This window comes from Lissotriton vulgaris, chromosome 1_1, assembly GCF_964263255.1.
Source record: "Lissotriton vulgaris chromosome 1_1, aLisVul1.2, whole genome shotgun sequence".
Taxonomy (NCBI): domain Eukaryota; kingdom Metazoa; phylum Chordata; class Amphibia; order Caudata; family Salamandridae; genus Lissotriton; species Lissotriton vulgaris.
In genome coordinates, this window is record NC_141685.1 from 401,904,157 (window position 1) to 401,917,179 (window position 13,023).

At 42.4% G+C, this 13,023-nt stretch overlaps 1 protein-coding gene across 14 annotated transcripts in view; it reads right to left on the bottom strand.

The window, feature by feature from the left end:
• Window positions 1–13,023, bottom strand: part of ACOT11 (acyl-CoA thioesterase 11) — a 791,760-nt gene that overhangs the window by 287,209 nt on the left and 491,528 nt on the right. For all 14 annotated transcript variants that reach the window (XM_086952551.1, XM_086952558.1, XM_086952565.1 and 11 more), the window contains one exon: window positions 11,195–11,264. In XM_086952551.1, coding sequence (XP_086808677.1) covers window positions 11,195–11,264 — 70 coding nt within the window. The remainder of the gene's footprint in view (window positions 1–11,194; window positions 11,265–13,023) is intronic.

The following is a 13,023-nucleotide window of genomic DNA, read 5'->3' on the forward strand; positions in this document are numbered from 1 at the left end:
AAAAGGAGAACAGAGTTGTATCTATCGACCTGTTAAAACCACAAGCATGTGGCCTATAATCAACCTAGTCCTCAAACCACACAGATCATCCCACGTGAAGAAAAGAGAACTGTCAACAGTAAATGTCACAGCCATTCCGATACCCGGTGGGGTAGTATGGGAGAAAACTGACAATGAGATCTATGGTCCGGTCGAGATCCTAAAGTATCCTCATCAACTGAAGGTTTCCTTAAGTGACTTTGTAAAACCTAGTAAATTCTCTGATGATTGGGACTTTAACAGTATTAATGACATGATGTCTGATTTAGTAATGTCAGCTAGATTCACAGAACATGATTATTTACAAGGTTCGTCTAGTTATGAACATTTGTTCTGTTTTACACATTATGGCGATCATTATTTGCATAAATCTGCACAGCCTAGAAATGTTTTTAAGTATAATCAATGGGAACATTGTGCTACACCACCTAAAAACAGTTCTAAAACATTCTTTGAGAAATTCAAATACTTCTCAGGGTTTAACACCAGTGATGCAGAAACGTTTTATTACAAACTGTTAGATAAAACAGGAATGAAAACAATGCTGACAAACACTAAATTAATATATTCAGAAGCATTTTATGAAAAAATGATGACATTTGGTTTTGATTATTGGAAAAATAACATTGAAACAAAAACCATTTGGGGTACGAAAGATTGGCAGGTACAAGGCATAGAAGCACTATTCAGAACCTGCATGATACCAGAACAAATGATGTTTTTAAATGACACAATTCACCAAACATCCTGTCTTGGCCTAGCTAAGATCAAAGACCTAAACAAACTGTCTATTCCAAAGCCAATACCTGAAAATGCAACAACAGATATTGAGATAGACGTAACTAAAATTTTACATTTTAACAGAACACATCCTGATTGGAAAAGGTGGTTAATCTGGCCTACTGACACAAACAACCGTCAAGATAGATTCCTGAACATTCCTGGTTAAAAATGACCAGACAAGACCCTAGATACTCCCAGAGACAACATCCAGGGATAGTAACATACAGTGTAGGGAAGCTCTGCCTCGGATGGCTAGGATAATCCACACTGGCTGAAATTAAGCAACACTTGTCTTTACTTAAAGATGGTGCTGATTTGCGCGATTTTATTATGGGACCACGCAAACAGCGTCAAAAGCGTTTCATAGCGGCCAGCATCTATGCTGCATACAACGAGGCTTGGAAAGTCACACAAATTGAAACAGCAGAAAAAATACGAGAAATTGATCGTATTAATTTGGAAAAATCACTTTCTGTAGTGGACAATGGGTTAATGACTCTGTCCTCCAGAATATATTCGTTGGACAATATTGTATCCTCTGCCTTTGATATAATAGACAGAGACTTGCTAATGTTACAGCATGGCCAGTCACAATTACGTTCTATTGTACAATTAGGCTGGACGCTGCAAAATCTTCGTTCAGGCTATGTGCCGTGGCGTTTAATCAACACAACGTCATTTTTTTCCATTTTTAACCTTACTGATAAACAAATCAGCTTGGCACAGAAAGGAGCAGACTATATAATCCTGAGCATCGAAAGACTTGAGAGATTACCATTGACAATGTCAGAAAGTCCTGTCATTGAATGGATAATACACGGAATTATCACTATTCCGATAACAACTTTACGATTTAAAAAGTGCCTTGAATACATATCTACTGGCCAGTATGAACGATTGGGGAAAGGATATGTTAAGTCAGCATGGAAATTACCATACACATATTCATGCTATAGTGACAGCGACAAAAATGTATTTCTTAGTGGTTAAAACTGTAAACGTTCACTAAGCGGTATACTTTTGTGCCAGGGTATTAATTTACACGGAGCCTGTGAAGGTAATTCTAACAACCTTTCATGCCACCAGCTTGTCACACCTGCAACGCAGATAGAGCCCTTCTTTAGGCAACTCGCGAATGGGAGTTACATTCTGAGAACGGATCACAGATGTTGTGGCCTTGTGCCAGGGAAAAGTTATCTCGTAAGCGTAACTTCCATGGTCAAATGCTGTATGCAAGCATTGTTCCCGAGCGGGTCTCGAGACATAGAGACTCCCATTTGGCCTCGTCTGAATTTCTATTCTATACGAATTGATACTTTAAGCAAAATGAAGTCTGTGCTTTTGCAGACAACAGTGCCCATAACGTCATCAAAAGAGACGTATGATCTCCTAGTTGCAAGGACAGCTACGTAGGTTCATAACCTTTTATTTATCAACAAATTGCCCCGTGCATTTCGTAGAAATGTTGAGCCAACTCCTTAACATGTCTAGTGCCACAGGCATCCCAGTCATATTTAAGACTATTTTTACGGGACTGCTAACACCATTTCAAGCAATTCTGGGAATCGTTCCAAATTTTGTCCACTCTGTTTTTGGCGGCATACCCCTATTTTTGGGACTTGTAGCAGGGATTTTATTTTTGACCCTCCTGCTTCGTTATGGCAAGCCACAGCTCGGACATGACTCCTATGGGAATGGAAGAAACAATCCTAGCAATGCGCTACCGGGACAGAATAACTAGAGTCCTTGGATTGGCCAGGCTGAGAGATCTAAACATGACCTGGTTCCTTTCATTCAGACCGATATGGCAAAATTGCATCTTACCTGTACTACGATGTATGCTATGCGGAGATGAGTGCGTGTTGGACACCTGTCTTTCACTTCCATCAGCAGTACCAATGGATATCGATACTTTGCTAAGTCCGATAACGGCTCACGCATTGTGTTGTCCCCAGCGGCTACCAATCCTGATGACGGCATTCGTTGAGACTCCTGTGCTACGACTAGGTGGTAACAGTGGAGCGAGTGACAAAGCAACATCACCCAGGTACGACCTTCTGTGAGCAGTGCTGACCCAGCCTTTGATGACAGCAATCATTCTCACACCTGCCAAGTTACAGCACTATCGAATTTGGTCGAACTATCACCTGATTTTGTAGACCAATTCTTTGAGAGCCTGTCTGATATGATGTTCTCACCCGAACAGAAACAATAACTTTAGAGAAGTATTCCAACACACAGCGTTCCCATGAACTCTGAATTCGGCCTTCAGTTTTGAACAACAAAAACTGCTAAAAGCGTTGGAACTCTAATTTCCCCATTCAAGCAAGGATTCGTTTGAATTGAACACCTTTTAATATTCACCCTTTTTTGGCACGAAATATTCTTTGCTTAAAGTAAAACTATTCATAGAGAACAGAAGCTTCGACTTCTATTTCTAAATACATCTAGAGACATAATAACTTTACACCAGCCTCTAACACATTTTACTGCAATGCATTTATATGTGATGAAATTATCTCGCCCTTCTTCTGTATTCAGAGATATTTCATGTGTAATTCTCTTTGCATAATCGTTCATTGATTTCATATGCTATAATTTTTGAATGATTTCTATGCTTCAAAAACGTACAGTACCTAAATTTTCACGTATTACAAATCCGCCTATTTCAAATGCATATATGTATTTTGGGGTGGGCAATGTTACACATGCATCTTATTGCTTTAGTTTTAGTAATTTGATAGACATGAATTCGTGGACTGGGTGTAGCGTTCTAATCTAGGACCCTGATCGATACTGTGACCTTATGCCCCTATTCGGCTATAAATGCATGTATTCCCTATATTGGCATAACCGTTCAAGTGCAATATTCAGAAATTCGTCTCTGGCCTCACACGAACAGAGCCACATTTCAGAATCGCTTTCTCTGCCACTTCCTTTGCAACCAATTAGTGCAATGACATAGCAGAAGTTACTATCTAAGATTCCTAGATTAACACTCCGAGTTCTTCAACAAGATAAAAACTCAGCAACCTGGGAAATCCCCGCTTGCTATGTTTTTATTAGTAATAGAACTCTAATGAGCACTGATAGACGATCACCTCCTAGTGACATCTTTATTGACGTCTTATGTCCAAAAACTTACTTCAAACAAGGCACCTTTCAGGTATAAATATTACCAACGTTGCCTTAAGCAAACGCTGTCTCGCTGCTGCTGAAGTTGCTGTTATGCTGATGATACCATAGCTGCTATCGCTACTGCTATCGCTGCTAACTAGCGAACGATGGTGTGGTGAACTTGGGAGCTGAACAGCCGTCCCCCTGCAAGAGCCCAGCAGATGCAAGCTGCCCGCGGACGCTGCTCCTCCTCCTCCTCCTCCTCGACGCGCTGAGAGAGACGCTGTCTTTTCTCCTGCAGAGAAATCCAGCTCCGGCGTTTCTAGTCTACCCTTGCGGGTGACTGGGATATCGACCCCCTGAAGGAGATACCAGACCTCCATCATTCTATTCCAGAGGTATGGTGTTGACTAAACCCTTAGAGAGAATTCTTGAAGCAAACCTTGGCAAAACCAACTTAACTTAAAGCTACTTACTTACTCCCCTCCCAAGTATTAGGCTTAGGTCAGGTACACTGGGGTAGGCGTAGTTAGAAGCACCAGTTGAGTATTTTAGCCTAATGTATATATGAATGTATATATGTTTTATTCATTTTAAACCATTGTATGGCTAAGAAACCATATCAATGCTTTTACAGTATTATTTCGTAATACTCATCTTACTGTACGTACTTTTTAACTCCATGGCTGCTATGCGTTTTCCCCATCTGTGCTGCAAATTGTTGTTTTACATTGTTTTATGACGAGCTGGGCTCGTCATCAGTGTTTGAGGAGGCTACACCATGACGAGCCCAGCTCGTCATGAGTGTGGAAGGGGTTAAGATAACAAGTCTTGCAATTGTGGCAATTCATTTCTCTTGTACGAGAAGAAAGACTGTTCAATAAATGTTACCCTTTATTGAAAACGCCCGTCTCTCTATTCTCTACATATTGTGAAAGTAAACTGCACAACCACTGACTGAGAAAAATAACGGTCTATTGTTTCACACGGCCCTAGAGATTGACTCTTATCTGAGGTGCAAAGTTGTCATGTTGCACGGTTGTTGGAAAACTGAATCCCTTCTTGTCTGTGCTAGGGAAGCTGATCACTTCCTATTCAGTCAAGAAAGTTTCCAGTGACCTCTGAGCTAGTTGGTAACAAACCCAATTAAGTTTAGCATAGTCAGTAGAGGCCTGGAAGATCCGCACTTCTACGTCGATACTACTGCTTATGTTATTCCAATGCGCAGGGCCTATTGGGAAAATAGGAACTACACTACAATGCCAGAAGCTTACCAGACTTATTAACCTCTCTATGTAACAACTGATGGTAGGATTTAACGGCAGTCTTATCCAGGGTTTCGTAGAATTATTGCAGTTCTCTATGTATCGCTAAAGTCGTTGTACACACATCTGGCAAGTGCACCTCCTGTTTCTGTAGGTCGGCTAACTAACCCGCCTGTGTTTTAAAGTCGCTATGAGTCACCAACGGACACTGCAGACTGTCCCAATGCATTATCCTACAACTACAGCTTTCAGCATCTCTCAATCAACCGCTCTAGTGTCCATGGTCCCCCAGTTCCTAGTTGGATTATTCTCCAGAGCTGTCCGCCCTGCAAGTTACATACGTAAGGAGACCGGAAGGCATACACCATAATCTGAACCCACTCAGCTTCTCTCCCCAGACCAGTATTAGTAATGTTGGGGCATGATCTGAGAGAAATCTCACCAAATGTTTTCACCGCGTCTAGCCGGGAATGATCCAGACTTCCCTTCAAGAAACACTCCAAATGACTGTAGATATTGCGAGCCTGGGAAGAACAGGTGTATTCAAAACCACACTGGAGCAGTGCTCACCAACCATCCAGTAAACCCAGATTATGCATCACCCTCCTAAGAGGGTCTACCTTTAGCTGTTTAGGGCCTCTTTTAAGTGCATAGTGGTCCACCCCATCTAAGATACAATTAAAAATCTCAGCCCAGAGTATGGGAACGTCTGCACTGCCCGCAATAAATCCTGCCTCCCTTCAAGGAAATGCAGGCCATCAACATTGAGGAGATACAAGTTTAGTATTGTGAGCTCCTTGCTATCCAAGGAACCCTGTAACAGGACATAGCATGCTTCCAAATCCGCTTTGCTGTAGGTGTTCTTAAAGAGGACACCAAGAGCAACCCAGAGGGCCACCCCCTAGTGTAGGAGGAATAAGCCAAAAACAACTGACCCTTCCATTTGTTGCTTAGAGACCAGCAATTTGGATCTTATGGCACTTGAGAAACGAGTGGATTCTGTAACACTTGGAGTGGTCTCGGATCCCACGAACATTCCATGTGATAATATTAATTTGATCAGCCACAGGCGTAGCAAGTTTATGTACTTGGTCGGACCATGCGACCGCCCCCCCCCCCCCCCTGGAGATTCTACATCAAAAGCCACCAAACAAGAGTACATGTGCACTGTCAACAATCCAACACAGAAATGAAAATCAACAAATTCAGAACAGTGGGATCAGAAATCAACCCCCCCCCCCTCCGGGTGGGATATCCTGCATATCAATAGTATACCACACGGCAAATCACCATTGCCTACCACTAATGTGGAGAGGCTATCCAACAAGACATGATCCAACATGCAAAATACCATGATACAGATTATGACATACCCCGGCAAATGATCACTTTGCAATCCAACAGTCCCAGTTATGCAAGCCCCTACCATGAACACTCAGCATGCGATGAAAGAAAACAAGTTAAGTCTTCCCAGCGCAAAGAAAGAAAGATAGTTAGGTAACATTGCAGATGTTTGTACTACATTAATTGCCACATCATGTCGCTGAATCATTCTGCATCACAGCCTCCTCCTACATTGGCGACATCCCTCCACCCAAACTCCAGTTGCCGGACAGACAGGTTCAGAGTCATGGTTCCATCACCATGAATCTCCACCTTGGTAGGACCACTTCTCTCAGGGGACTGTCGGCCCCCAGAGTAGGGCCCCCCACCAGCTCTCCCGCTTGGAATCCTCCAAATCAGCGTGCCTCTGCCTCCCAGTCCTCCAGGATCCAGTACATTCCTTGGCACCCTATGCCAGACCTTCTGCCAACGCCACACATCATCAGGATAATCAAAAAAAGTGTGATTTACCCCCTGATTATACTCTCAGCCTCGCTGGGTACACCTAAGGCCCATCGAGGAAAGCTTGGCTTTGACCTCCAAGAATGTTTTCCAGGTGCCCTGCACCTTGTTGATGTAATCCGGATAAATGGATATCCTTTGGTTTTCATACTTGGCAGTGTCCCTGGCAGCCCTGAGAATATAGTCTTTGTGCTTTGTGCGTGCTTTGATGGCCCGTGGTGGAGCCCCAGGACGAGTTGGAGCCATCTGGACATGGTGTGCCCTCTCAATGGCAAACATGGGAGACAGCCACAGGGCTTCATGGTGCCACAAATCCATTACTGAACAAATTGGTCTGTGGTCAACCCCTCGGCTCGTTTCGGAGACCCCAAAAGGCACACATTATTGCAGCGTGACCGCCACTCCGCATCTTCTACTTTAGCCTGCAGGGCCCCAGACCTGGATGAGACTGCAGCATCCTGCTTCTGAAAGGTAGCTACCTCAGTTTAAAGCACTTCAATGGAACCCATAGCCAACCTGACTTTTTCAGCGACCTTACAGAGGTAAACTTACCTGGAGGGCCACAGTCTCAATTTTGTTTTACAGGGCCAACCTAGAGCCCTGAATGACTGCCAGTATCTCAGCCCTCCTAGGCTCTCCTGCAGCCAACTCAGGATCCTGGTCCCCATGGCCGGAGCTGTGTCGCATACTAAGCTGTGAAGCATGCGCCGGGTTGTGCAGTGTTCCATAGTGACCCGCTGGGTAGCCCCTGCTTGTTTATTCCTCCCCATGGCAAATAAGCACCAAGGCCCCTGGTCAAGCCATGCTCTGAAGGCTGAACAAAACACTCCCAATGCCACAGGCCGAAAGATGGGGCAGCACAACACCAGGATCAAGCGCAAGGGCCCTCTTTGTGCTCCAAAGAGCGACAAGCCAGTAAGGCCACGACAAGTCAGCTTTCCCTTATGGGAGCCCCCATGTATGCCAATTCAGGAGGACCAGACAGTCAAATGTATGTGGGGCCCCCAGGGATCCCCAATGACTAGGTAGGATAATATCCCAGGAAATCAGCACAGGCAACACGCGCCGCACAACAGTAGGTGAAACACGGCCCAAAAGGCTCCAGCTTAGCCCCAAACATTAACGTTCTGGCCCCGTGGTTGTCCAGCAGGCCACGTGCCAATCTAGGGCAGGGGCAACAGCAGCCGGGGCCGCCTAGGCTTTGATGACACCAGCGTTGTCTAGCAGTGGCCAAAATTCAGTCCCCTGGCTGTGCGCGGAAGAGAGACTCACCAGGGCCCAGCCTCAACGAGTGCCACGCCTGTCTCCCCACCGTAGATTTAGAGGCCACCAGCTTCCCCAGAAGAAGTGCTGCACGTTCAGAGCTGTGCTTCTCTGCCCTCCATCCAGTCAGAGTCTGGGACTCCTAGCCTTGGAGCTGCAGGGCCCGGCCGGTCTCAGTCAGAACTGGGCCACTCAAAGGAGAGAGGAGTGGCCCGCCGATACAGGTCTCAGATGCTACCGCAGCTAGATCTTCCGGCGTCGGTAACAACCGGACCCCCTCTCTTGGCTATCAGTCGGGTTGTGCCGTTCCTCAAGAGACGCGCCTTTGCTTCAGTAGGGCTGGATCACAGGGAAAGGTGGCTTCCCCAGCGCCGGCCGCAGCAGCGCCCCTCAGTCCTCAGCTCCGGCCGCCAGAAGCCTCCAGGCACGTCGCGAGTGGCCCCAGCCCGCGCTATCCAGACGGGACCCAGCGATACGCCAGGTTCCAAAAATAAGGCAGGATTCTACAGAACAAACTGGGGCTTCTCAGGAGCCTCCTAAAAGCTCTTCATGTTGGCCATCTTGCATGGCCACATCCCGCCCACTCTCCTTTTAAATATAAAGGGAACACAGAGTTCTGTTTGCCACAGAAACAAAAATAAAAGGAAACACTTGGTACACCAGATAAGCTACTGTGGCAAACTGTTTGTTTTTAGAGTGTCACGTAAAGCCTGATTTTATATATATATATATATATATATATATATATATATATATATATATATATATATATATATATATATATATATGCCACAGATTGATGCTTGCTTAAGAGAGTGATGTTCTAGTCAGATGGGTGCCAGTTGCTTTAGAGAAGGAGTTTAAATTTTCGTTCTGTTTTGATGTGGTCGGTTGATTTTAATAAGAACTAATTGGCACTCCAGAGGCAGAGTATAAAGTGCACATTAAAACCACAGCATATTCATCAGTCTGTCGCTGTACTAATTACAGTGGGCAGTCGGGTACAATGGAGTTTCAACTGCCTGCTTTAAGCATATGCAAAAAATTCCCTCTTCTGCTCCACCGAACCCTACAGTTACAGAATCAAACAGACAGGTAGCTGCAAATGATGGGGGTTGGCAGTGCAATGGATCTCCAAGGCTGCTCCTGTTCATCAACAGCGTTTGGATTGAGCTAATAATAAAACAGTCTTCACCCTTGTTCAGATTATGGTGCATTAGGTGACACTATAGCTGTGCTTGCTTTGACTGGCAGCAGTGTGGGAGAACAGATTAACTGTGGAACCCTGAACATTCTGTTGAGTGCAGTTGGAAGGGACACTATTTTCCCCAGAAAACGTTCTGTATTACAGATATAACGTCTGAAATAGTAAAGGCCAAAAGGATTTTTGTTTATTTCTTCACTCAATTTACAATCCATAAATATTTAGTTCATTTTTGCAGTCCAGAAATGAATCTAGCAAATGTTCTAAATAATATCTGCTTACTCAATAATAGGTAACTGCAGCATTTACTCAAAAGCATCCATTCATCATAGACCTTATTTCCCTAGAAGACAGACAATCAAAATCACTTTTTATCATGCAATTCAAAGAACTAAGCTCTCTACCTTACAAAGATATGAACTGCGTTTGAGGGAGATTACACTTCCCACCTCCTAACATCAAAATCTCGAATAGCAGTCTTTACATTGTTGGATTTTACATAGGGAGTAATTACACACAGTTATTAGATCAGGAGTACCTTTACATGGCAGTACTTTACTTCAGGAGTACTTTACTGGATAAAGTAAGAGTGGTAAGTATAAGTTTTATATTTATGTGTGTTTATATGTATGTTCACATATACATATATACACATATATACATACATACATACATACAAAAAAAGAAGGAAGCAGAGAACTCTGGGTAGTTCTCAAGTGTAGGTGGAAAGCAGCTCCAGTATAGAGCACTTTTTGCTCACCTCAAATGTCTGCTTTTCTATAAAAGCCTTTAAAACGTAGGATTAGCACAGTGCCATCCACGCGGAGATAGAAAGGACACGCTGAGATAGAAAGGGACAAAGTCTTTTGCCATCTGTTCTTTTTTTGCATCGTTTATGCATCACTCTATACCTAAAATGGTTTTGTGTTGACTTCTACTGGGTGCTCCCTTGTGTCTGGACAAAGCTATACCTCTCTGAAGAGCTCTAATGAGAACAAAATACGTGTCAGGGGTTGCTTTTATTCACTTCAGGTTTGCTTGGATGGTATTTTACCAATCCAAAGCTGTAATACTGTGCTTGGAGTGGTAAAAGGCTTTGGCCATTTTACAGCTCGGCATGGATAGCACTGTGCTAATCCTATGCTTAAAAACTTTGCTGTAGAAATGGCAAAAGATTTTGTCCCTTTCTATCTCAGTGTGGATGGCACTGTGCTAATCCTACGCTTAAAAGCGTGGATAGAAAGTCTATCTTGATAGCTTCCCTTGATACACACAGACAGCCTGAAATTCAGATTTTTATGAAAGAGGTGAGGTACTAAATACCTAAGATACAGAAGTACTTCAAACAGAAGCTGTAATTACTATTGGTGAATGTCACTGTGAAAATGGCTGCCTGATTCATGCCAACTTTAAAGTGCTAAAAAATATTGTTCATTTTTAACTAAGTTTATTCCTTCCTATTAGGTGGCCACTCGAAACTACAGTGTCCCAACTTACGACACACCTACAAATAAACAGTCCCCTTTCTACCATGCAATAACAATAGGATGTTATTTTACCCAAATAAAGCGGTCAAGACCTTCAGGAAAAAAACTTGCAGTTAACTAAAACAGTTAAAGCAAAACACATGATCTTTCAATTTTAAAATGTGGTCCGTAACATGCAGATCACACATTACCTTATAGTTTGCTCAAAGTAGATATCGTCCACAGAGGCAGTAACACAAGGGCAGCCAGCATGTTTTTCAGCTGAAAATTAAAAACGAGGAACTTTTATTGCATAAAAAGACAGCCTCTTCTAAATTTGATACGTCATCAAAGAGATGCACAATAAGACAGTCAATCACACTGACGTATATGCTCATTTAACTATCAAAAAGTTGCATGTATTACTCAATCAACCTGTATTCGTTTTAATGTACTCCGACAAAAGTATTCAGATTTTGTATAAGGCAGCTGTTTAAAAATAAATGTCTTTGTGATGAAAAGGAACCATGGATTTTATTTTCATAAATGACAACGAATGCTTCATAACTTGACAGCATCTGAATTTTGCTAGTGCTCCTTGAGGGCTTAGAAGCTATGTTATTTTCTGAATTTGTTACAGCACAATATATAATAAACCTGCTTGGGCACACGCCAAGCCAATGAGAGGACATACTCACAGTAGAGCAGAATCACAACAATGAAACAGCCAGCAGGTAAATTCCTGGGAACTTCACTTAGAACATCAGGACAAAGGGAATTCATTGCTAGGTTAACTTAATTAGTATTTTAAAAAAAGCAGTAATAAAGAAAACCTATTAAAAGAGGTTGTTTTCCTAAGTGACCTAAAGAAAGTAATTTACTTAGCAAAGAAGATTATTACTTGTGTGAGACACATCAACATCAGGGGACCTTTTCCCTACAATCAATGCCACAAATCACCTACTACCCATCACCCCTTTCTCATCTCCAAATCCACAAGTCAAGTCAAGACAAAAAAAAAAAACATACAAGGTTTCAATAAGTAATCCAAAAGCAAGTTTGTAACCCTTATGATTACAATCTGCATGAAAACAGTGACAACCTGCTTTTAGATTACGATTATTTTCATAACTATAAATCAAGTGGGTTTAAGAGTCAGCTTGCTACGATGGGAATACATTATCTTCCATTACACTCATCAGATATCTCTACATCTAATCAAAGGTAGAATGTAAGGCAAACATTCAATCCTTGCTGCCTCTTGAGGATTTAAACCACATCCCCAACACATATCTTTGAGAAGGACAAATATTTTATCTACATGGTCCACTGGCATGCCATTAAAGGACTAAAAGATGTTAAAAAAAATGAAATCGGACTGAAATCATGTGACTAACAAGAAGCAAAGGTCTGCATCTTTTCATCTTCATTTAAAGCACAAAGCAGAATGAAAGTACAATTCAACTAAATTTGCCTTTGAATTATTCTGACAAGCGGTATACATATACACTCCCAGAAGATATACCAGGTTGAGGTGTTACTAAGAATAATTTCCGAAAAGCTGCTGACATTTTGTGCAGCTCATCTCCTAATCTTTGTAGTACTTACATTTCTCGGCTGTGCAGTAGAATCTATAGAGTACAAAATAGTTCGATTTCTTGAAACCACCTGCTTTATCAACTTGATAATTAAATCATAAGAATTATACAATAATGCTTCTTGCATATCCCAGACAAAGCCATTGTATTATGTTCGTGCTCAGAAGTATCATACAGCCTCGCGTCATGTCAAAAATTCTTTCAATCGTATATTATTTTCATAGATGGAACAATGAGTTATGGAAGGTTGTGCAGCTTACTGAGTGCCTGAGGAGTTACCTTCTGTATCTGCAGTTATACATCGTGCAACCAGACCCAAAAATTGTTAAAGCTCTTAAAGAAGAACAAATTGTGTACATAAGCATATTTATTGTGTCCCACAGTATAGTGTAATTGGCTTTTACTTTACATAAGACTAGTTACAGTTTTCATATATTAATGAA